Source organism: Anser anser, assembly GCF_964211835.1.
Source record: "Anser anser genome assembly, chromosome: 10".
Lineage (NCBI taxonomy): Eukaryota > Metazoa > Chordata > Aves > Anseriformes > Anatidae > Anser > Anser anser.
The window spans coordinates 21,780,594-21,807,148 of record NC_139730.1 but is presented as its reverse complement, the minus strand read 5'-3'; the positions used below and the strand labels follow the sequence as shown (position 1 = coordinate 21,807,148).

At 38.7% G+C, this 26,555-nt stretch overlaps 1 protein-coding gene across 2 annotated transcripts in view; it reads left to right on the top strand.

Annotated features, from left to right (window-relative positions):
* FBN1 (fibrillin 1) overlaps positions 1 to 26,555 on the top strand; it is a 157,676-nt gene that overhangs the window by 21,443 nt on the left and 109,678 nt on the right. For both annotated transcript variants that reach the window (XM_083850113.1, XM_083850116.1), the window contains 2 exons: positions 294 to 389; positions 1,960 to 2,055. In XM_083850113.1, coding sequence (XP_083706239.1) covers positions 294 to 389; positions 1,960 to 2,055 — 192 coding nt within the window. The remainder of the gene's footprint in view (positions 1 to 293; positions 390 to 1,959; positions 2,056 to 26,555) is intronic.

Below are 26,555 nucleotides of genomic sequence, written 5' to 3'. Positions count from 1 at the left end.
ACCACTGCAAACTAGGAGGTGAGTTCTACATATCTGTTCTCATATGAAATGCTGCTGACTTCAGTGAATAAGGGTGGTTTCAAATTCTTGCACAATGTCCTGTATTCCTGAGGAACTGTAAATTCGTATTGTTTTCTGTACTGCCATTTTAAATATCTGTTTTAAAATATGCATCTTCTGTTTCTAGCACTGCTTTCTAGTTCATATAATCAATCCCTAAAAATCCCTTAGCAGACAGTTAAATGTTTCTTCCTGGCTTGGCTTAACTGAGGAAAATCTCTTTTCCTTTCAAGTACAACACTGTAACATCCGGTGCATGAATGGAGGTAGCTGCAGTGATGACCATTGCATCTGTCAGAAGGGATATACAGGAACACACTGTGGACAGCGTAAGTTCATTTTATTTGTATAGATACTGCGTACAGTTAAGTAATTCTGGGATGTGTGAACTGGGCACCCTTTAATGCTAAATTTCAGCTGATGTTGAGCTTGTTTTTGATCGGGTGCAGTGGAATTTTTCAGGAAAACACATGACTTTGTAATGAGTGCCGAGTGAATTCTTTCTGATGAGGACTATTAAAATAAACATCATGTGAATTCATAATAATTGGATATAACTTGATCCTGTAGTTCTCACTCTACTGTAATTCCCGTTGACCTCCAGGGCCTTACATTCTCTAGAGCAATAGGCCATAAATAAAGAATTTATATAGGATTCAGTTTTTGTCTTATAGACAAAATTGAGCTCCTTAATACAAATCCTTGTTTTTGTTTCAAGGGTTTTCCTCAGAGTTAGCTATTACACTTAAGGAATCTTGCTTATTTTGATGTTATCTTGATGGAGTTGATCAAGACTCTCAAATTGGTCGATTTCCTCAATCAATCCTGAGCCAAGAGCATTCTTGGATCCATTGCATAAAGCCTCTACCAGCCTGATTCTCGTAGTCTTGTTCTTCTTGGCTGGAATGCTGTGAAGAAACTCAAATAAGGATGCAGGCGCTGCTTTTAACCAAGGCTGTCATGTTGCTATCTGGTGAACTATTGGTCTGACAGGGAAAATGTGTTTAGCCTATTTAATGAAAACCTTTTGTGCTCTGTCAAAGTCAATGGCGCACTTAAAATGAACTTCACTGAGACCATGAATTTGCACTAATAATCTGGAAGAGGATCACATGGTGAAAGGATTAAGAATTGTATTTCTGCCTTCTCTGTGAAATATCAAGTGGATAAAAGAGGATAAATGGAAACGTTCTTTCTACTAAAGTGAAATGTGAAATGGAACAAAGAATAACATTACTCAAAGAGCATCAAATTGTATTAAAAAACCCTTTTTTCATGTGGATGTTCCTTTTTCTGATTATCTTTGAGAGCAATTGCTTTTGAAGCTCATTATGAGAAAAACTGGCCTCTATCACAGTGTAGTACAGGGAAGAATATCTTGGATTAACTAAATCAAAATAGATATTGATTACGTTTTGCTGTCGTAGTTGATATGAATTATTAAGCATCAGCAACAAGCCTTTTAACACTGGATTGTTATTTTTTTATTATGGTAGAGGAGCAAATACATTTTTAAATGTGCTTGAGTAGGCAACAGTTTAGAGGATTCAGAGATTAAGTTCCTATCTGCAATCCCTACATTTTCAGTGTTTTTTCGTTGAAAGTTTGAAAGATGGTATTTTGCAGTTACGGAATTGTCTAGTCATCAAAGAGGCTCTGAGAGGTTGGAGAAGCTGTGCTTGTTAGCATGTTTATGTTATGCTCCCTTGAAAAGATGAATTCATTATACTAATGAGGCCAGGAAATAGCAAAAGATCAGAAGTAGATTCTGGAAAAAATGTATCCTGGCCTGTTATGTTTACAGTGTTTGCTAGTTTACCTGAGCTGGTCAAGTATGTAGTTTCCTGTCTTTCTGGAAATAACTCAATAAAGACTACTCTTGCCTCCCCTCTGATACAGCTGTCTGTGAAAGTGGATGTCTAAATGGAGGGAGATGTGTGGCTCCGAACCGATGTGCTTGCACCTATGGCTTTACAGGACCCCAGTGTGAAAGAGGTATGTGCCCTAGAACAGTGGAAAAAAATTCGATTTTCAAACTTCCTTAATAGTAGTTTGAAAATACCAGTGCCACCACACATTTAGGTAGTAATATTGTATTGCTGTCTGTTAGTAAGGTAAAATAGGACTGACATTCTTGTAGAATGTGAAGTACAGATGTAACACACCAGGATGAAACACACATGCTACTGCTTAGGGTCTTTGTTTTGTTTATTTTTTGCTATGAAAACATTCCAGTGGGAGAGCTGTGAAATAAATAAATAAATATATCTATATATATATATATATAGATAAGTGTTTTTGTACAAACACGGAACAGTTTTTAAGTCATCAGAAAAGCTCGTATCTCTCTGATACATTTGCTTACCAGTGGTAAGTAGCATGTTGCCTCTGTGTTTGGCATGTTGTCTTTTGGCAGAGTTCATTCAAGCTTTTTTTCTGTCTTGTACAGTTTTACTGTTATCAAATTTATTTTTTTTTGTGTATCCATAGTGATAATCACAGCTGACAGATATGCCAACTGCCTCACCTGGTATATTGTTTTCATTTTTTTTTTCCCGTGGAATTAAAACCAATTTAATGGTTCATTTGAGAGAGATAGAGCAATCAAGGTTTAGGTATAAGCTTTCTGTTGAGTTTTGTAATCTTAAAAATAACACTTTTTCATTTGATAGAGTTATTGATTGATTTGTTTCTTTGGAAATTCGTACATACTACCCATACAATAGGTTGTGTTACATATCTGTGAACCTGGGACAGTATGGATATTACTGACCTGATTTTGGGCTTGCATGTACAGGATGTGTTTAGCACATGAAATTTCTGGCAGTGAGTATGCCAGGTGCTCACTGCTGTTGGTACTGCAGCTGGAGTGATGGCTGGCGTTTCTAAAAGGGCAGCGTAGGTGGTCATGCTGAACAACAAATAGTAGGGGACAAAAACTTTTCATTCTGGGCTAGAGCAGACAGTAGGATGAAGCAGGTATTTGCTGCACTCCCTACGGCAGATAAAATTGTTTTGTTGGCATTGTGTGAAGTCTTGCCAGTTGTCCGCTCAGATGTTGTAGTAGTTCAAACTGATGCTGAAGTTTTTTTGAAGACTGAGGAGTAGCTCTGTTCTGAACCTCATGATCTCATCACTGGAGAGGAGTAAGAGGAATGGAAAATGTTGTGTGTCTTTGGTTAAAAGTCTGAAGTTTGCATAGAATAAAAGCTTTATAGGTAATGATTGTACTGAATATTATTGCAAAGGCTTTGAAATTCAAGCAGTGAGTGCTTGTTTGTTCTCCGTGGGTGAAGGGTTTGAGCCTTCAGTCTGGTGAGGAGCTGCAGTGCGCAAGTTCTAAAGAGGATTGTTCAAAGCTGCTTTTACATTGCCTGAATTTGGACTGATTTCACTCGACGCAGTTAGGGCAAGTTTCAAGGCTGAAGCCTGCTATCAGCTTCAGTCCTGTCCCTCAGGGCTCCTGCCTTGTGTCAGGTGGAGCAAGAAACTGGTGGCACAAAGCAGTTTGAGCTAAATCATACCACTATGGAATCCCATACATGTTACTGAACACAGTTGAGGTGGAAATCTGTAATCTAAATGCATCATCCATTAGCAGCTTTTACTTAGAACACATTTTTTTATTCTATAGTTATCAGTAAAAGAGAAAATAGGCATTAATGAGCTGTAGTATTTCTATTTAAAGCTCATTGCAGTATTGAGGCCAAATGATAGTCATATCTTCCCAGAAAACCTCTGAAAGTTGGCTTCTTTCACAGAGATTTCCTCCAGCCTCTCTACCTAGCTGAGCTAATATGTTCCCCTCCTCTAAAAAGGGTGTGGTGGTTTTTGGTTGCAGAATCACATTATCCCATCAGAAAAATGTTTTCTGAAGATAACTTTTCAAGTATAAGCTAATGTTGATCTTAGTAGGAATAACTTGCGTTGTTCAGCACATGCACCTGTGTAGTCATTAGGGATTTGTCTGGCTGCGTATGATTTTACACATCTGTCAGCTAAAAAAGAGGTCCATATTTTGAATCTAGCTCTGGAATGTTATGTGGATTTGTGACATTCCCTAGTGGGCTTCTGATGTATATGTAGATGGATGTTATCCAGTAAATAGATTGACAAGATTCATGCCTTGCAAAGTAAAGCTGTCCTTTTTTTTCTTTTTTTTTTTTTTTAAGTAACAAAACAAAACTAAAGCTTCTCTGAATGTGGAGCGGGAAAAAATGGAAATTAAATAAAAGAAATAGTCTCTTAAGTTATCCCATTTCTGGGAGAAGTAGGAGAGGCAAATTATTGTGAAAACACCATTTCTGGATATAAATGTAATGTGAAGTGATACACTTTTGTGGCATGCACATTCCCTATGTGTTTGGCTGTGGTTTGACTTCTAGGCTGTGCCATGCCACATGCTAACAGTGATGTAAGTAATTTACTACTGCATATCACGCAGTGATTTTCTCTACGAACATTGACTAATAGTAGCAGTCACAGGGTGTTTGTGGCACGTATGTCACAGACCAAGGAATATTCCAGCCATTGCTGCGTGTGTCATAGTTTAGAACTGTATTGAATAAAACAACGTTGAGACAACCAAATTCATAGGAATTATTCTAATAATCCAGTACGGAAAACAATGAAAACGTTCCAGTTGCTTGTATCAAAGTTTAAGCCAGCTTCTTAAGTCCAGCAGCATGTTGCGGTGTTCTGTGTTTACTGTTTTAACTAGTTTTTCCATATGTTTGGCCCATATTTGTAATACAAATTAGCTTAATTGGTATTACCTCAGTAAATGCTGACCATATGATCGTTAATGAAGATTTGCAGGACTTTGTGTAGGTCAGTAGCTTCAAATACATGTGTAGTGAAAGAGCTTTTATCTGGTAAAAGACCTCCTTCTTTCACAGTGCAGTGAGCACCATCAAATCTGTGGCCTGAGTACTTTTATGTATCTATTCAGTCATTCTTTCAGAGGGTAACACGGTACAATTTCAGCGTACAAATTACTTTTTGTGTGGCTTAGAAGTGTTAATGATGGTATAAAACACTATTTACATGAGCAAAATGAACATTTAGAGTCATTAGTATCAGTGGAGTTCCTCTTTGTGTTCTGGGAGACTGCGTACTGTGTTACCAGTGAGATACAGGGTGTCAGAGCTGGATCGGTAGCTGCGCTATGGTCAAGTCTTACACATGTATCAGTAGTTCCTACACTGTCACGTATGGTGTTTGGTGCCTTTCCAGAGCCGGGGAAGCTTCTTGGGCATACTGTCAAGTATGTGCAGGCATATTATAAATACAATAGACCTTTTTTTTTCTGTGGGATAGTGTTCATCAGAAAGGTGAACTTGATGTAAACTATACAGTAAGAATATAGTGGAGTTGGGAAATGCTTCCTACAGCAATTTAAGACACATTTAATATACCTAGTCCAGAAAGGAAAATATTTCATGGATATTGACTCAGTTAAAATTTGAACTTCAACTATTCATTCTGGAAGGTGCTGAGTTCGCTGGCTGTGATCCAGTGACGGGCTTTGACATGCATTTAAATGCAAAACTGAGATGTCAGTATTCTTAAAATAACGCAAATGCTTAAGGGTCTTGATGGCTTTTGGCCAAAGCTTTCAGAGTCAGTTAAATTCCAAGAGGTGCACTCAGGTTTAAGCATATCATACTTTATATCATATTAGTCATATTTTTAATTAAAAGAAATCAGGTAACAGAAAATAAAGATGCAAGCAAAGCATAATTTCTTCTGCTGGTTAAAAACTGGATGCCTTCTTTACACCATTTGTCTTTTAACACAGAATAACATGAGTTACTTATGGATTTTGCAGTTCCTTTTAGAGTCTCTGAAGAGAATGAGGGCAGAGACTTAGCTTAGGTTCCCATGAGGATAATTCAGAACATTGACAGCACTTTTTATTGTCTGTAAAAAGAGCCTGGGGGATTTTGCTAGCCATATTCAAATGACCCCAAAGTGGGCATCTAAAACATCCCTATATCATGCATTTGATAAAAGTCCAGAGGCAGAATTGATATTACCAACCTCAGAGAGATCAGACATCCCTATCGGATTTGATAGAACAATGTCTTCCAAATGAGTGCATAAAAACTTGACTTCTTTGAATCTGTTTTTCTTTGGACATTTGGATAATTATACTATAATAGGGTCACCTCCATAGAATATAAAATTGTATGTTGTTGTTGGTCTGGCATTGAAAAAATGCAATGAAATGTGCTTTTCTTTTTCTGTCTGGATCCAGTTAGAGGAACACAGTGGAAGCTTAGAATGTGTTACAGCCCTGTTTGTTTATTTGAATGCTTGTGACAACATCAGGGGCTCAATCCTGCTGCATTTTGGAGTTTTGCCACTCGCTTCACATAGGAGTCGAATTGGGCCTGATGTAGTTCAAATATTAAAAATATACCACGTGTGTTTTGTTTTTTTCTGGACTCAGAATATGAGCAAATGATTGCTTTTTCTTCAAACAGAGTCGTTTCTGTACTGCTCGCTCCATGGCAGGATTTCTTGCTTAATTTTTAATTATATTTGGCCATTATTAAAAGTTCCCAGAATTAATGCCATATGTAAAAATATCTTTCCCAGAGTCTCACTATTAAAGTGCAGCCGCTGAAAGTGGTCGAGAGCAGTGTAGAGCTGTGTATATTTTTTTTCTTTCTAAATACTACAACGGGTAGAATGTTTTCACAAAGAGGACACTGCACCCCTTAGTGTGCCCCGTCTCTGGTATTTAGTCTAAATGGAAAGTAAATAACAAAGTGTAGATAGCAGTAAAAGTATGTTCCCAAAGCCTTATGTTGCATTTAAAGTAGTAATGCAGCATATGGTAGCTGGCAAACATTTGAATAAACTTGATTTTTGTAGCTGTCTTCCAAGAAACACATCTGTTGACATAGACGTGTAGTTTCTGCAGCCCTGTAACATGAATACAGTGTGTACAGTATTATAACAGCAAACTAAAAGATGGGTAAGCTTGAAGGCCTGGAATAAGTATTCTTGCACACTATTTTTCCCCTGGTTTTATAACTTGATTATGAAACATGGCTTCAGGCAGAAGTTAAATATGTTCAGTTACAGTCATGTTTTACTTTATTTAACGCAATTTTTATACGTTGCCACCCTTGATATCTTTGAGTTTTAAAACAAAAAGTCAGTATCAGCACCTAGGATTATCTTTCCTATAAAAGAAGTTGAGTTAAATGGATGAGGAGTTTTTCTGCATTTTAAAACTGAAGCTGCAGCTTAATGCTGAGGAAGTCAGTCTTTACAGAATTACTGTGTGTGATTTAAGAACATTTATAATGCTTAGCAATATAATCAATAGATCTTTGGATCAGAACTCAGTACTAAGCTCAGTCTGTTATCTAACGCCAAAAAGCATTTTTAGGGTTTTTTGTATGTGAAGGCTTTTATCCATTGTTCTGCTCCTTGTAAATACACTATCTAACCAGCTGTATGTTGCTTGCTCTACCCTTTGTGCATCTGAAAATACCACATAGCATGTTTTAAAACGTTCCTTCAGATATATGCGTAAAGCTTAATCAAGATCCATAAATGATTCAGTACATATGGGCTTAGGTCTCTTGTGAGACGTAAGGACTCCAACTTTTGTACATGAAGCTGAACATTTACATTTGTTCCAAATTGAGTTTTGATTTTAGTCAAACAAATCCAAATCCAAAGTTTTCATTCAACTATTTGGAAGCCCTCTCTGTATTTCCATGCCTTCTTGATTGGCTGCTAAGGGCACTGACCTTTAGATGTGCAGTAAGGTATTACTTGGACTTTGTGTTTTGTTTTGATTTGATTTTAGCTATAACAGTGGAGATGCATACAAATTTAATGACAAATTGGGAAGCCCATGCTTTGGTTGAGGTAGAACTAAAAGCGTTCTTTAAGTGGTAATGGCGTATGTTAATACAAACAGATTTAATAAATTACACTACAAATGTTTGAATGAAAAAGTTGCATTGTTTCAATCTGTGAGATGTGAGTCTTGCATGTAGGTCCTGAAGGGACTCACATGAGACTCACTGAGATCATTCTCCCAGTCCTACAGACAGCTGGGTTGCTGCAGCCAACGCCTACCTCCAGGTGTGCTGGCAGCCTGCAGGCACGTTTGCTGCACAAGAAATTCAGTTCTGCTTTCTGCAGTCAGAGACAGAACCTTGCATTGGTTTTGCTCATGCATGGTGCTTGCAAGCTGCCTTGTGGTGTCTTAAGAAATAAAGAGTGGAGGCCCGTGCTTTCATCAGAAGGCTTTGTTGAAGTTACGTACACGAAGAGATGTCTATGTTTGTTTGATTACAGGATGTTACACTAATACAGATATGACTTTTATATATACAGTGTAAGCAGTTGAAAGATGTATCTTCCCTGAATGGCCTGCACTGCCAGATTTGCACTCTGCAGAGCTCCAGGGAGAAATGGGAAGAATCTGTCTGATGTATCATGAAAGTGAGATTTTTTTCTATGCTGAAAGACTGAGTCAGCTTTTATTGATTTTAGTTATCATTGCTGCATAGCGTTGCATTTAAAGCCTTCAGAACAAGTGTCTTCAAACCATTCTTGCTCTTAGTGCCATTGCAACATTTCCATTTTTCAAATTTCAGCTATTTCCCAATTTGTGGGTCACTACAAAACTTTTAGAACATAAAGTAGTGAGCACAAACAATTTCTCATGGAGCTTTCGATAGAGGAGGTGCTGCCTAAATGGTGACCCTGGAGCTGAACATGATACAAGGAATGAATAAATGAAGTTGAGAACTTATCTAACAGTGCCGACTTAGCCATTTATGGAGAAAAGTGTTCCTCTGTGTCTGGACCACAGTATATTTTGATACAAGAAAGCAGAGCTACCTAAAATTCTTTGATTTGTTAAAGTGAAAACAAATGTTTTTCTTGTGAATCATCCTGAAAATTTATATAAATATTTTCCATTCATACCCTTTTTCTTATTGAGCTGGTAAGCTGAAAAATTTTGTTACGGTTGCAAGAGAAAAAATGAAATATCAGTACATAGGATTCCTTAAGTCAAGTTTGTGTTAGGAATTTGTTTTTCCTCTGTTTGTTTTTAAGTGATCTAAAGCCTTCATGATGGTCAGTGCTAACAAAGAAGAGAGAACCTCCTTTAAAACATCATAGATCATACATAATGTAAGGGTAAACTGACAAGGGCATTTCCAAGAAAAACAATTCTTTTATGTAGGTCAGCTACAAAATGCTAATGAAAATACATCTTAAGCAGAGGTGCTCAAAATGGTCAGTATAACTGTTTTGTCACACGTAATTTTTCTTGCAACGTGTTCTTAACAGTTGTTGAAATCTCTGTTACATTTCGAAAGATATCTTATATCCTATCTCAGCATAAAAGTGGCAAAAAGTTATAGGAAATAAATACCTAAGAGCAGTTGTAAGGACAGTCACATTCACGCTTCCAATTGGCCTTAAGAAGTTCAGGAATAATGACTGAGTGGTTTTTATAATTTTTTTCGGTGACAGCTTGTACAGTTTGGCACTCTGGCGAAACGCTGTAGGAAAAGAAAAGAGGCCTAAATAAGGTTTGAAAAGAAAGGAGCCTTAAGAGAAAGAATCACTTTCCAAACTCTGCTCTGCTATAAAACGGAGTCTAGCTTTGTACTCCTTATCCAGAAAATCTCTTTTGGAAAAAGGGGGAATTTCTTTATGTAAGAAACAAAGATTCAACATTTCTCTTTATAAAAAGACATGTAAAGGAGAAAGAGAGAAGCATTTTTTAAAAAAGAATGAAAGTTATTAAAAGTGTGTGGGTATATATACACATATACATACTTACATATTCAGATATGTTTAGAACAGAAATATGAAACCTGTGAGCACCTGGTTTTTGGTTGTGAGCTTACACATTTACTATGTGTCTGTTGCTGGTATTACCCACGCTATACTAGCACAGGTAGATTAACATAACTGCAGCCTCACCTTCACTTTGCTCTGCCATAGTCTAATTTTCTTTCATGGTGATGTAATTCAGGTCCCATTAAGAAGGAAGGGCCTCTGCACTGCTTTTCTGAATATTTAACTTAGTGAGTGACTTTTTAAAGAGTATTTAACTCGAGTAGGCCTGCCTTACTGAATGGTGCTGGTCTTGTTTTATAATGGCCCTGTCCTCGTCACTTAAGTTTTGCCAAGTTTACCTGGTGATCCTCAGGAGTTTCAGTACTGTCGTTATTTCCTCCTTACTCCATGGGCTGGATGGAGAAGAATTACTAAGAATTACTGGAGAGAGAAGGGATAATTTCTAAGATTTTTTCACCTTACAGAATCACTTTAGGGTGGAAGGGACCTCTTGAGATCACCCATGCTCAAGTAGGGTCAGCTAGAGCGGGTTGCCTAGGCCTATATCCAATCACCTTGTGGAAAATGTGTTAAAATGTGTGTTAAGCTGTGATTAGTAGCACCTCCAACTGTGTCATTCAAACCTGTTAGCCATTTAGAATCATAGAATCATAGAATATCCCGAGTTGGAAGGGACCCATAAGGATCATCAAGTCCCACTCCTGGCACCACACAGGTCTACCCAAAATTTTAGACCATGTGACTAAGTGCACAGTCCAAACGCTTCTTAAATTCAGACAGGCTTGGTGCAGTGACTACTTCACTGTGGAGCCTGTTCCAGTGTGCAACCACCCTCTCTGTGAAGAACCTCTTCCTGATGTCCAGCCTAAACTTCCCCTGCCTCAGCTTGACACCATTGCCTCGGGTCCTATCACTGGTGATTACGGAGAATAGGTCGGTGCCTGCCTCTACACTCCCCCTCGTGAGGAAGCTGTAGACTGCGATGAGGTCTCCCCTCAGCCTCCTCTTCTCCAAGCTGAACAGGCCAAGTGACCTCAGCCGCTCCTCATATGTCTTCCCTCTAGTCCCTTCACCATCTTTGTTGCCCTCCTCTGGACACTCTCCAACAGTTTTACATCCTTTTTGTACTGTGGTGCCCAGAACTGCACACAGTACTTGAGGTGAGGCCGCACCAGTGCAGAGTAGAGTGGGACAATCACTTCCCTCGACTGACTAACAATGCTGTGCTTGATGCATCCCAGGATACGGTTGGCCCTCCTGGCTGCCAGGGATTTAAGGAAGAACCAGGGCTAACAGCGTCAAAGCACTCATAATCCTGGATATTTTACATGTTTTGTTTGTTTGTCTGTTTTATTTATTTGTGCTTTCTGCTGTCTGGAGGGTGTTTGTCCCGTGGCAATGATTAACTGAGAGCTATGAAATGAAAGCACATGTTACACTGATAATTTCTAGTGGACTTGCCTACTAAAATTCTAAAAATGGAACAGTTCATTTAAAAATATAAGCTGACACTGGTTTACACTGGTTTATGGGGTGTGGGATAGGGAATGGTTTTAATTTCTCGTAGCATCAGTAACTACAGACAAACTAGCAGGGGGTTTTTCCTCCTTTCATTTGACACTCGCTATACTTCTGTCACTTAAAAGATGGGAAGACCCATTAGCTAGAGTCCAATCTAGAATCAGACCTATGTAAGGCTTCATACTGAGGCTGCTGCAATCTAGTCATAATGCTTAAAGAATAATTTCTTTTGTGCATTAGACACGTCCTCCTCATATTTTTTCTCTTCAAAAGTGAGAGGAGAATAAGGAAGATAAAATCTTCTGTCCAACATTTTTTTCAGTGATTTAAGATCTGTTATGCTAACTCAGTGGTGCTTTTAAGAGTTTTGATGTTACTTCAGGTCTTAGCCCTAAGAATGGGGAGACCAAACCTAATTCACAGGCCTTTAGTAGTGCACTACCTTTGCCTGTTACACAAGAAAATCTATCACAAATCAGAAAAGATGAGATGTTGCACAAAGGAATATGACTGGTTACTTTCTTCAGCTTTTCTCATGTTCTAAGAAAGTTAAAATTAGAAGCCAACAAGAAAGTGAGGAAAATATTATTTGTTCTTGCTTATTGATTGACTTCTTTGATTAGCTGAAATCCCCAGAGGTGATTTACTCAGCCATAATTCTTCAGGCTTGTCATGTTATGCCTACTGCACTTGCAGTATTACATTGTTAATGCTGCATTTAAATGATTCACCATCACAATTTCTTTTTCACTATAAGATTTAGAAAATCTTATACGTTGTAACTGATACAGCTAAATAACATGCAAATAAGCAGAACCATAGATACGCTTTGAGACTTTTTCCCAACTTGAGTGATAATTTCATTGGATTTAGGGGGAAACCGGGTCCCTTAGTAAGAGGGGATTTTAAGATGTCAAAACCTCCTTTGTCTGTGTAACTTTCTGAGAACTAGGACAAAAAATGAAGCGGTAAACATTTGCTATGTGTTGTGGTTTAACCCGGCTGGCAGCTAAACACCACACAGCCGTTTGCTCACCCTCCCCCCTCCCTCTCTGGGATGGGGGAGAGAAACGGGAAAGTGAAGCCTGTGAGTTGAGATAAAGACAGTTTATTAAGACAGGAATATAATAATAATAATAATAGTGATAATGATAATAGTATTAATAATAATAATGTGTATGAAACAAGTGATGCACAATGCAATTGCTCACCACCCGCTGACCGATGCCCAACCTATCCCCGAGCAGCTGGTCCCCCCACCCCGGCCAGCCACCCCTATATATTGTTTAGCATGACGTCAGATGGTATGGAACACCCCTTCGGCCAGTTTGGGTCAGCTGTCCTGGGTCTGTCCCCTCCCAGCTCCTGCTGCACCCCTAGCCTGCTCGCTGGCAGGACAGAGCGAGAAGCTGAAAAGTCCTTGGCCTGGTGTAAACACTGCTCTGCAACAATTAAAACATCAGCATGTTATCAGTGCTCTTCTCATCCTAATCCAAAACATAGCACCCTACCAGCTACTATGAGGAAAATTAACTCTGTCCTAACTGGAACCAGGACACTATGAAGAGCACACTAAAATTTATTTAAAGTGCAATTAAGATGGATCTTAAAATGAGACACCTTCTTCAACTGAGTTCAAGTGAGAACTGCTTCTTCAAGGGCCATTGAACTAGTCTCTGCTGGAATAGTATGTCCAGACGTCTTAGTTCAGCTGAGCAGTACAGTGACAGAGTACTACTTGAGCTTGAAATGTTTATAAGAGGTAACAGTAAAACCAGCAAGCAATGAATTATAATTGTCCTGCTGGGATATGATGAAAGCCTTTATGAGAATCTCCACATCCCGGTGGGACAGTATGGGTGGTAACTTGGAGAGATTCACAAAATGGTAGTATGACAGCTTTACAGTCAGATTAATACAGGTTTCAAAAGAAACCACAAGGTCAAAAATGACTTCCAGACTGCAGGCTTTAAAGGCAAAAAGACCTACCATTGAAATGGTCAGTTAAAAAAGAGAGAACTGATATGTAGCTGTGAAAGGAGAGTCAATGTTAGATCACTTTCACTCCAGTAACCTTTAAGGTATAATTTAATGATGCAGGTATTGTGTCTGGAATTGAATAGCACCATGCAGTGTGAATTATCCCAGTTACTTGTTCCTTGAGGTGCAGAGTAAAGGAGTAATAAGAGGACAATTTATTGTGAGCTTTTTGAGGGATTGAAATAAGAAGAGGTATGTTTTAATATGTAAATTTATGAGGAGTTACAAAGAAAAACAAGAGAAGCAGGTGAGGGAAGAAGATAGGAGAGAGGAAGGTGACAGACGGGGTCTAGCCAAATGCTTTCATGCAGGAAGAGAGCGTTGAAGGCAGGTTGATAAGTTTAGACTGCTTCTTAAGCAGGGGAAACCCAGCAGAGATATGCATTCCATTCTTCTGAATGGCTTTTCTAGTAAAAACATTGCTAGACGCAAGCACAGTCCAGGAATGGCAAATGATGAATGACTTAGCAAGCTACCTTGCTGGGTATTTAATCTGTGTGGTTATCTAAATAATTTGAAATGCTTCTCTTGGCCTGAGCCAGGCTGGGCAAAATGAAGTGCCATGCATTAAACCTTTTGCTATTTCAGCTCTCAGGTCCTAGCAGGAACCCAACAAGATACGGCTTCATGAAAGGTGATACTATATTAAACTAACAGTACAAGTTGTATCAGACTCAGTTCCAAATTCAATACAAAAAGTCATGTTTTTAGAAGGCATTTTAAATCTAGCACTAGCACTTAAGTCATTTGCTGATGCCAGTATTAAAAAATTTCTTTGTACAGCTGCTGACTCCAAGGAAGATGAGAGGTTAAATTGGGTTAGCGGAAAGGAAAGACGTGCAGTGGAAGAAGTATTGGTATCAGAATGTTTATGGAATTTGTCATTAAGTAACAAGTGTTTAAATTGGAGGGCTAATTTAAAGCATTCCTTTTTTTCTTTAAAGAAGCTTTTTTCCTTTTTTTTTTTAAATTAAGATTATTTACTAGGGTATATAAGAAAACATTAATTTCTTTCCCTATTTCAAGAAAAAAAAATGATCGCAAATCAATCTTAGTCTCTCACTGTTCAAGCCTTCTTCAGCTAGGGCCTGAGCCACCGATGTGTATTAGAATAATTCTGCTATTCTTACTACAGTTGATTACAGTTCTCTATTATAAAGGGTGGAGGCACTTGGTTGTTCTCCAAAGAAAGTGAGTAATAATTGACCTAATGTACAGAGCACATGAATAACATATTCTTTTGGTAAGAAATTTATGTTTTACAGGGTGTGCTAGAGTTCACATCCCTTTTTCACATCTTCCAAAAGATTTTAAAATACTCAGCTGCTCTATTAAATTTCTAATTCAACAAATACTCAAATACAAAGTATGCATTAGATAAAGCTCTTGAGTTGAATCCAAACATTGAAAAATCTTTTAATCTGTCTTGAAAACAGCTGTTTAGAATTTTGAATAGAAATAACAACTTCCTTCAGCCTATGTCGTTGATGTCCAGTTCAGTCTCAAGCTGGGAGGAACTTCTTTTTGTTACTCCTATAAAAAGTCTTGCTGCTTTTCCAATGATTCAACTATCCTCGAAACATATCAGGAGTGGTGTGCTAGTCCTGTTGAAATCAGTCGAAACGCTTCCTTTGAATTCAGTGTGGTGGAGGACAGACTTAGAAGACTGGAGATAGTTTTGATTCGTTACTTATAGTTGTCTAGAGAGTGGCTGCAGGAGCCATTATTGACATCTCCCGCTGCTGAGAGACTGCCGTTGTTCTTTGTGTTTGTCTTCTGAAGGAATTCTTGATATGAGTATAGTGTCTTTTAGTGCCTGAGATCATTCAAACAAACAGGATGTTTGTTGTGCATACGCATGTGTGACTTTTGTTCCCTGTTCATAAATACTTGGGTAATCTTATAAAATGTTATGTAATGACTCTGCATTAAAGAGCACAAACAAAATTTCTAGGCAACTGCCATTGCATCCAAAAAAATATCAGCAGAGGTCAAGATGGTTAACCTCACAGGGAACGTCAAAACCAGTAATGATTTGCCACTTACTGTAAACTGTTGCCAAAACCCTGCAGGCAATGCATTTATTACATTTATTCCACAACTTCGCATTTTGTTACGACCAGAGGGTAGATTATGCATGTATTTCACATATAACAACAATAACAAGAAAAGCATATTGGTTTTACATTCAAATATATGGGCAGTATTTTAGATTCAGGGGCGGAAGTTTTATATTGTTCAGGGAAGCAAAGTCTGGATTAAACTTCTCAGTAACTATGGAAGTGATCCAAACCCTACTGAAGTCGAAGAAAGGGATACCCAAAGACTTGGGTGGGTGTCTTGGTTTTGGCTGGGATAGAGTTAATATTCTTCCTAGTAGCTGGTATGCTGTGTTTTGCATTTAGGACGAGAATAATGCTGAGAACATGTCAATGCTGTGGCTGTTTCTGGGCAGTGCTTACGCTGAGTCAAGGACTCAGCTTCGTGCACTGCCCTTGCTAGTGAGGAGGCCGGGGGCTGCCTCCCAAGGAGCTGGGAGGGGACACAACCAGGACAGCTGACCCACACTGGCCACAGGGATATTCCATACTGTATGGCGTCCTGCTGAACAATGAAACTGGTGGGGGGTTGCCGCTGCTCAGGGTCTGGCTGGGCATCGGTCAGCGGGTGGTGAGCAGTTGCATTGTGCATCACTTTGTATATTCATTTATCATTCTTCTTTTTCTCTTCCTTTTCCTTGGAATTGCCACAGGCAGGCTTTTTTCAGACAGGTTTCGAGAGAGCATGAGGTTTTTGAGAAAGCGGGTTAGCTCTGTGCTGTAGTACCATGCATTACTATCAATCAGTAATTTTGGATAGAAGTGCTCAAAGACATAAGCCACAAATATGAACAAGCTCTAGCAAAGAAGGCTATTATCTGTGGTTGTAGAGTACAGAAATACTGTTATTTGGAATGGTATTTATTTAACAGCAATTTTGAATTTCAAGGTGATGAATATGGGAGATTCTAAGAGTAAGAAAATATATAATATCTCTTTCTATTTAATAATGTAGTGTGCCTTTTCTTTTGGGTGTATGTGCTGTATGCACAATCTTTCTTTGATGTTCTCATTTCTACAATGTTTCTTGAATGCAAGATGTGTCAATATACATTGGTTAATGCATGGAGAAATACATGTGTACATGTCCTGCAATAGCCTCTTTCAAATCCAAAGGGGCTCTTCGTTTGCTTCAGCTGGATTTAGGTTGTACCCACATTTGAGTAGATGGGGAAGAGTTTTGGGCCATCCTTTTTCCATGGAATGACATGCTGTGCAGATGGAGTGCTCAGGATGCCAGCAGCTCTCTGCACCTCGTTCTAAGCAGAATCAGATCTCAGGTGGGCAGCAGGTTCTCTGCCCTGCAGGGCATTAGCTTGATGCTCACGTGAAAAATGAACAATATCGCTTTTATGAACAGGGCTTTTAATCAGCTGTTTAAAAGATGCCGATCCAATTTGCAGTTCTTAATTAAATGAGATGGAGGAAAGAAGGAGACCGGTGTGCTGCCAGGCAACAGTTCCATCCAGTGGTTATCTCATTTGAAATATGTGGGCTACATTACATTATCTTTATAATTTAGGTTTATAGTATATTCACACACTAATAAAACATTCATGTGTAAGGCAGCTTAACCACTACAGTCTTATTTTATTTTATAAGACTAAACTATTTGGTGCTTTAAAAACATTTTTCTAATTCAAATTTTATTTATTGCAAGTGTAGTTGAAACTTGAAGCTTAATTATTAAAATAAATGTTTCCTTACAAGGGTGATGTGGATAAAAGACATTATTTCTGGAAACAATCTTACTTACCTTTTGGATATAGTGCACAATACTTCTGATAATCGTGAGGAAGTTTTCTCTCCCACTAACGTGTCTTAAATTATGAGTTTTCTACTGTTTTATGGGAATTTTTTTAAAACCACCTAAAAGTTTTCCACAGTTCTGGTTTGCAAGCAGCTGAAGCTTTAGACACCATTCAGAACAGTCTGCTGTTCCTTTAACATTGCTGGGAGTGATGCTTGTGTGTATCTGTGACAACCTAGATTCTTAAATGTACCCATTCTATCAAATATTAAAAGAAAATATTTCCTATATTTTTAGGTACAGCTTTAAATTGGCACTGGAATTGCTAAACTGTGCAGTTTAGATAGATGCAGGAGCTCGCACAGAGGAACTTCAAACTACATTGTGCTGTACTGTGTATGCTTGCCCATCTTAACTCCCAGCAGCAGACTGGAGGTCCATCCCGCTTCCCTTCTCTCCCCTCTTAGCAGTTGAGGGAAACCCCGAGGTGCTCTCCGTTCTGTACTGTTCTCTTCTGCTCAATCCCAAGGAGAAGGTGACTGTTGGTTTGAAAGATGAGTTTTAGATTTAATGATTAGGCCTTGCCATGGTTTATTGAGCTCCAACGCAGTTATACAATTGTTCTTTCAGTATAAAAATGTTTCAGAAAACAGCACAAGTATTGGCAATCCATTAGCTACAGCTTCTAATTTTGCCTCAATTTTATTCTTTGAGATGGATACATAAGAGCTGCCTAATTTAACAGCTAAGCAGTATGTTGTCAGTGCAGCTGGATTAGGCCATCCTTGACATGGTTTCTAACCTTTTTTTAATTTACTATCCTCATTTATCACTGGCCTGGTATTTGTTTTGCTTGATCTAGGATTATGACATTGAGCTATATAAATAATGTTGGGGTACATTCTTCTTATCTTACCAGCTTGAAAATATCAAAACAAAAAAGAATATGGAAATCGACTGGAAATATGGAATATGAAAAAGATGCAGGGAGAAAAAGCCCTTTGGGAAAAAATGAGGATAATATCTGTAATTTATGTAACCATTGTTTATTCATGTGGTCACCTGGTGCTAGCTAATACATAATATTTCAGAGTTTATTGCCAGATGGGAGGCTGTGGTGTACTACATCCGCGGTACTCTTATCACATGGCTGTGAAATTCCCGGGCATCTTTTTGCATCTCAGAGCGTGAAGGTGAGCGCTGCTAACGCCTGCTGCTCCCTGCAAGTCACGGTGCTGGTGGCAGGTTGCCCAGCTCCTGGGTGGAGCCGGGATTGCTCCCATCCTACTTGATAGACATTGCTCTCCTGGATGTCTTTGCCTGGCTGGCTGCTCTTCACTAGTTGGCTCTCCACACCTCCTTTTTAACTAGTTAGTTGGCTGGCCTGTCCTGGCAAACTTCCCTCTCCTGGTTGGCTGATGAAACTCTCTGCCGGCCGGCCTTTTCCTTCCCTTCCGTTTCAACCCTTCTCACACATGGTGTCTGCTGATTCCCACTGTTTATCTCTCCACGTCTCTGTGCCTCCCACTCATGTGTTAGATTCGCTTTGATCCATCCTGTCATGGCTGCCTTCCTGTTTTTCTTCCCTCTTCTCTTTTTGCTGTTTTGATTTGCTGGATCCTTGTCCCCTTCACACTTGTTCCCTGAAGGCTTTCTGCACTGGCTCTCCCCTTCCTAGGGGCAGTGTGCATCTTTTCCAGAGCTTGCTGTTTCTTACTCTTGTCCTCTTGTCTGATCTAGGAGCCACTTCATTTGAAACAGAGGACATTGTAGAGCCACTAACTGAAAACTGATTAGTGTTACAGTTTGGAGAGATGGTTAGGGTTATGCTTTTTATTTGCTATAGGATATTTAAGTTCATTTATAAACCTAGTCCATGTTTACATAGAAATGCCCGTGATAAAACCATGACTGACATGTCTTCTTGTGCTTCTGTGTCACCTTTCCTATAATTATGGATTACCAAGTATATGTCAATAACTTACATTTTTTCCTTTAGGACTCTAGAAATATCACAACTCACTTTTCTAATCCAGACTTCACAGTTATAACTGTAGTCTCACACTTTATTCTGTTAGTGGGGAAGAAGTATTTTGGGGTAATCACGATGATGGGAGAAGCAGTGTAGGCGAAATACAGTTAAAGTTTTGCTGCTGAAGATCCTGTGAGAAAGACATAAAATTCTGTGGCCACTCTTCTTCAACTTGTTTCAGACTTTGTTCTGCAGTCCTTATTCAGACACAGTTCCTGCTGATGTTAATTGAAGGTTTGTCTGCATTAGGACTGGACAAACAGATCTCTGTTGTTAGATGCTGTAGCCTCATGTCATCTCTGCTTAAAAATCCCATAAACATCCATACATTTTGTCCCTGTTTTATTCAGACGTATTTTCTAAGCACATCTTTTGCTTTTTCTTTCCATGTGGCCAGTGTTTTTATTCTCCCTAGTTATGGGGTACATAATATCATAAATCACTCTAAATACTGATTAACAAGCCAGTCTCTAATGCTAAACACACAACCTTGTCAATTGGAAAATAACTCTTATTCCCCCTGTGTTTTTTCCTCTCATGTCAGAAATATGAATCCCACATGAGAGGGCATTGTTCCCATGTAGCAGCCCATTCCCTTCAAGCAAATATCATCTGTCCTTCTCCTCTAAGATTTTAAAAGTTTTTGGATTGCTTTTACACATGTGTCCAGTATAGATATATTTCTGCATAAAAAATAGTTCATAGTATCTACTGAGTTGGAAAATTAATTAGACGACCTAATTGATTGTGCATGAGTTCCTCTGTGGAATTTGTTCTGCTGCTGTTGCACTTGCCCGGCACAGAAAATCTCAGGAGCTAATTCCTCTGGTCTTTTACTATAAACAGACAATTAATCTAATATATATATATATATATATATATATATAAAGCTTGAAGGGTCATAGTACAAAAAACGTTATTTGAAAAATCTTTTCTTATATTATTACAGTAATGCCAAGAGGCCTGAACTTGGCTTGAGGCTCCCTTTATCATTCACAAAACACACAGTCTGTGTCCCAAAGGCTGTGTAGTCTGAAGAGGAAAAAACCCAACAGCATCCAGAAGTATTGGCAGCCCCATGTTATATGTGGGGAGCTAATATACAGGGAGATTAAGTCACTTGTGTAAGGGTATACAGGGAGTCTGTAGCAGAGTCTGAAACTGAACCCAGGTCATCTCAATCCCAGCCAAGTGTCTCAACCACAAGACTATCCCTCCTCTTCTGAATGTCAGTGTAGAAAGTAGGCCAAAAAGCAGTTTCCATCCTTTTATACACAGCATTTTGTAAGGCTGTGAAGTATTATGTACTAGACAGGCATCTGGATCAACAGCAGTTTCTACAGATACTTTTATCTGTAAACAGAAGCAAAGCTTGTAAGGGCTTTGTAAATTTAACATAAATTATTATTTTATCTATAAATTGTGTAATTAAATCTGTAAATAGTATCCTTAATTACAAGGCATTTCAGTGATTTTTAAGAATGGAAAACATATTTAAAGGACTTCTGCATTCCTTGGCTCTCTTAATTTTCATGTTTTAGGTTCTGGTCCTACTTGTTTATCACGATGTGTTGGCAGTGATGTGCAGTGCCAGGCTGTGGGGCGTTACACCATGCAGCGTAAACTGAGAGAGGGGGCTCAGGGGCATAACAGGCTAATGCACCCGTTCCTCAGAGGTTAAGGACTCCTGTGTTGGGAGCTGGTGAGGCTAGCAGTTAGCTGACCTACATCTGGGAGATTCCTATTATATTGAGTACATTCTTATCTTTTGGAGAATCTCTGTGTAGCCAGAGTATTATAAAACTTCTTCTGTACCTCAGATGGAGGTGCAAGTATGTGAGGGGGGAACTCCATGGACATGCATCATCCTTGGATAGGGATATCCCCCACACACTTTTTTTAATGAAATCAGCAGTGCTCTGCTGAAGCACACAAAGAAGAGGCCAGAGCTGTTCATTCCCCTCTGTGCCATAATTAGGTATTCACAGACACCTGGTTTATTTGCTGAACCCCTGATTGCTTTCTCCCATAGCCCCCAAATAAAAATTACTTATCTGATTCTCACTGACATATGTTCTGGAGCACCACTGTTATGAACTCAGTTAATTGAAACTATTAATTCCAGATGTCCTGTGCATTTACATTGATAAATTTCAGTGATTGTCAAGTCAAAAAATAAAAATAAAAAATCACTGGGATTTATGCAGAGTGGAGGTGAGAGAAACCTTGTTTTTCAACACAATCTCTAAAATAAGTAGTGAGAAATCACCCCAAATAGTACAATGATTGGTTCAGAGCAAACTGAAGTTTCCAAGAGTTTGATGCTATTCCCTGTGAGCATATAATTATTGAAATACAGTTGGAGTGTGTCACTTTTGGTTGAGCCAGTATGGGCTAGCTTTTGGAAAGAGGCCTTTGATGCTGGGTGGATCTCTCTCTTACTGTCACCTCCCAGTGATGGCTGTTTTCCGTGTGTGGGTTTGCATGCACAATAACAGGCAATGGGATTCCCCACAGAGTCACAAGATGGTTTAGGTTGAAAGGGATCTCTGGAGGTCATCTTGTCCAAAACACTGCTGAAGCAGGGACACCTAGGAGCAGGTTGCCCAGGACCATGTCCAGGCAGCTTTTGAAGATCTCCAAGGAGCGAGACTCCACATCCTCTCTGCGCAGTCTGTGCCAGTGCTCCATCTCCTGCACAGTACAGAAGAGGTTCCTGATGCTCAGACTTCCAGCTTGTGCTCACCACCTCTTGTCCTGGCACTGGGCCCCACTGAAAACAGCTTGGCTCTGTCCTCTTTGCAGCCTCCCTTCAGGTATTTATGCACATTGATAAGATCGCCCCTGAGCCTCCTCTTCTCCAAGCTGAACATGTCAGCCTTTCCTGATAGGAGAGGTGCTTCAGTCCCTTGATCATCTTGGTGGCCCTCTGCTGGGCCCTTTCCAGAATTGTCATTGTCTCACCTAAGTCAATGAGTCTAACCATTTACTTGTATCTGGGACCTGGACTTCCTTCTGGATGTCCACATCTGGGTACCTACAAAGCCATAATGTCCTTTCTAACAGGGAGGAAACAGAAACCTGTTAGGATTTAAGCTTTCAGAGCTTGAATGTTAAATGTTCAAGACCGCTGGCTGTTTCCCAAGTTTTCATGGTATGCCACGTATCGGAGGGCAAATGAAATCTTAGTCAGTAAAGACCTTTTGCTCTTCCTACCTGCAGCATACAAGCGAGAAGAAAATCTGACCCTAAGTGTGCTAATGGTTTATGGATTGCTTTCTTTTTTATTTCTCTCCTTTAAGATACTTAATTATAATTAGCGTTGTATTTTGTTACTTCTTGGGAAAAACAGACTTTTGATTTGGTTTTGGCAAAGACTATTTAATGGAGAATTGCCATAAATAGTTTTTCTCATCTTTAGATTAAAAATGTGGTATATGCAGAAAGTCATTTGAGGCCAGTCATTCATTGACTTGAGGCGATATTCACCTCCTAGGGCTATGCAAGAACACTTTTCCAACCAAGCTGTCAACGAAGATGGGAATGCCAGTAGACCTTATAATGACTTTACTTCCTTTCATTAAATACTAGTATAACTGATATTCATTGTCTCTTTCAAATAAATATAGAAGTCTATAAGCTGTCTGAATATATTAGATTTTCTGCAGTTCATTCACAGATAGCAACAATTTAATGCTGTAGTAAATATTACAGGAAAGCAGTGAAGAAGAGAGAATCATAGGCTCTCTGAAAACCTGATAAATCGAAAGACCAGAAGAATGGCAACTGAGAAGTAGAGTCCACAGCATTATCTACAGGATTATACAAAAAAAAATGATGTATTTTTGTAGGTGTTATATATATATAGATATATAGATATGTATACACACACACATTCACATACACACAAACACTTAAAATTATACTTGCATAGCTGAAAATACTTGTCAGTCAAGATTAGATCATTTGCCTTCTTGGAGAGCGATGCTTTCTACTTTTAGCAGTAGGTAGTAAGTACATGCGATAATTGCGGAGCTATGGCATGTATTCTACAACATTTCAACAGAGATACCATCAGACTTACTCAGAGTTAACTAGTGCATGCTATTACTGTGTTTATTTTTGGACCACGGTCTTAATGTGAATCCCATATATGTGGTTATGCAAAATGAGCCAGATTCTGGTCATGATTACAGTGGTGTACACACAGAGTGATGCCACAGTTTCATTGAGGAAGGAATCTGATCCTTTAACACAGAGGGTTGCATGGTACTTCAATTAAGTAGTTGATGTGTTTCACTGCAGAGTTTGAGGTGAGACATTCATGTCTGAAGTTATTCTGGTACATTATCAGTTTAGATTTGTAACACTTTGTGAGATTCGGGGGGAGTATAGTGCAATCATGAAGGAAAATCATAGCTAAAATATTTCTGTGAAAATCAAAGTACTGTACGTTATCACTGTTCTTCAGATACTTCTTTGAATGCTTTAAGATGGCTATTTACAACATAAAACTCCATGTTATAAACTTACTCAAAAAAGAACAGTGTAAGGTATTTGAAAGTCTTCAGACTAGTAAAATAAATATATCAATATTTACATTATATCAAATCTGTCATAACTAAAATCATAACGCTAAAACTACATGTACACAAGAAGTACTGAAAATACAAAAACCCAGGCAAGTGCCTGCCTGAAGACCTTTGGTCAGAGAGCTGGCTGCCATTTGGAGACGAGTGTCTTCACAGGAACATGATCTGCATGCCCCTTGCTTGCGTTGGGTGGAAGCTTTTCCACTGCCATAATTTCTCAGGAGTGCTGGTCCCTTTCAGTTATGGAAAAGAGGGAGTTTTCTTAGGACAAGCCAGATGATTCCTGGCAGCTATTACAACCGAGTAAGAAGAAATTGTCGATTGCTCTAATTACCTCGTTAAAGAGCTGCCAGGACTGTAGAAGTTCTGCATTCTGTTAGGACCACAAACATTTGTCCATGTGTCATTACGATAATATATACTTACTGACACCCAAAACACCATTATTAGATTTACTGCTTTCCCTTTAAGTTATCCACACTGAAACAGAGTCGACTTCTTCCCATTCCTGCTGTATGTTTACTCTTTGTATTTCACTTAGCTTGAACAGTGAAATTGGCTCTTTTCTTTCCTCTCACCTCCCCTTTTTATTTATAACCCGTCTTCAGTCCTGGACTGAGTTTCATTCCAGTGCTCTGCAATTGTATTTTGTTTCATGACACTGCAGAGGAACATTTACATTAAAAAAAAACACACACAGAGTTATTCCTAATATATTGTACCACTCCTTCTTTTAAAATGTGAGCAGTATGTCTTTAAATCCTGCGTGTTGCATTGTCTGAAAGCATTTTCCCTTTCTTTGGATGTCACTCTATTTAATATACTATAACTCATTAGGATCTATTTTTCTTACACTGTTTGCTCTACTTTTGGATAGTCTTAGCTATTTTATAGTCAGTGTCTTCTGGAGCCAAAGAGAAAAAATTTACAAAGCCTGTCTACTAGCTTTGTCCTTACCTTGGTATTTAATAGTTAATACTTTGTGGTATGTTAAGACTGTTTCTATAACGTGGCACTTCTTAAGAGCTCTACTTTTTAAAAAGTAGTAATAAACTTCAGCCAACTTGTGCTTTTTAAGTGAAACTTCCAGAGTTCTTCAATTGAATCCATTCTCCTTAATAATCATCCGGTCTTGACAATAAATATGTCACCAACGTTAGTTACTTTTTTGCAAAAAGAGAGATGGAAATCAATTCAGAATTTTATTTCATTTTTGTTAGCCTGTGAAAGAAATTGGAAAAATTAAAATCTGTGAAGAAATGTTCCTTTGTATCTTACATAGCAAAGTAGGGTGGGTTAGTTTGTCAGGTAACTGATTATTCAGAAATGAGAAGTTATTCTGCATTTAGCTGCATTGCTTACTGTTTTCTTCATCATGGAAAAGAATAAAATGTGGTAACAATTTTCTGTATTTGGACTGCTGCCGCACATAATTGGGAACAACAGAGCTAAAGCCTTGATTTTGGTGAAATGCTTAGTCTGCGTGTTGGATTAAAATGTGTGCAACAAATCACTCCAATTCTATAATAATTTTTTGAACATTATTTTTTTATTTTATTACTGTAATGTTATTACTTTTCAGTTACAGACTTCAAGAACTGGGTCAGTTGCAAGAACAAAATTGGCATGAAAAAGTTGTATATTTGTTCTTGAAAATGAATTGCCAAAATACTTTTTTAAATGGCCAGCCTGAATTGTTCTTTATATCCAGTGCAACTGATAATGTTAGTCTGATGTGGTTAGCAAACTGTTATTTAAAAGTCCTGTTCTTTAACCAGTATCCTAGGAAGACTAGATAATATTTGCTAGATGGACATGTTAAACAGATCATCTGTGCAGAAAGGGATTTGTGAAGAAGCTTACGGAATGGAAAATAAATTTGGGCTGAAGTGTGCCAGCAAGTCAATATATGAGAACAATTTGCAACAAGCAAAGGTGAGGAAGACATGCAGAAATGGGGTCATCAGATTCATGAATTAGGGGATAATATTCCTAGGTCTGGAATATATGAGGCTGGAACTAACTTTTGTGGTCGACTAATACAGAATAAAGAGTTATGATACCAGTGGAAGTTATTTATTGCAAGTGTTGGATATGCCTCCATGGATGTTTTTTACTCTCGTTAAAATAATGAGAGGCAACTTGGAGCACTGATCTGTCCACAGCACAGCTGTGGTATTTTGAGCCCTTTCTGCTGCCAGATTTATACCCCTGCCAGACACAGTGCTGACTGAGTGCACTCTGGGTCCCCAGCTCCAGTGACATTACAGCACTAACCGGTGTTAAATCTCAGCAGTTCGAGTTCTGGGCTGTACTGTGCACTGAAGCAACCAAGAAACGGTCTTGTTAATATGTGAAGCCACTTCTGGCACTGGAAAACAGCAGAAGTGACACGGTGATAATTTCTTCACATACCACTGCTAAATCCACCAAGCCTCATTAGTAAGAAGTTTTGGACATTGTAGGAAGTAAGATTTAAAATATTTACAAAATTTTGTTTTCTTTCCTTCTGAACACCCTCAGATATCTTTGCCATGTACTTTCCAATGATGACACATTGGGATCTGACTGGGATGAGTAATGGTGTCTGGCTGGAGGGAGGAGGGGAC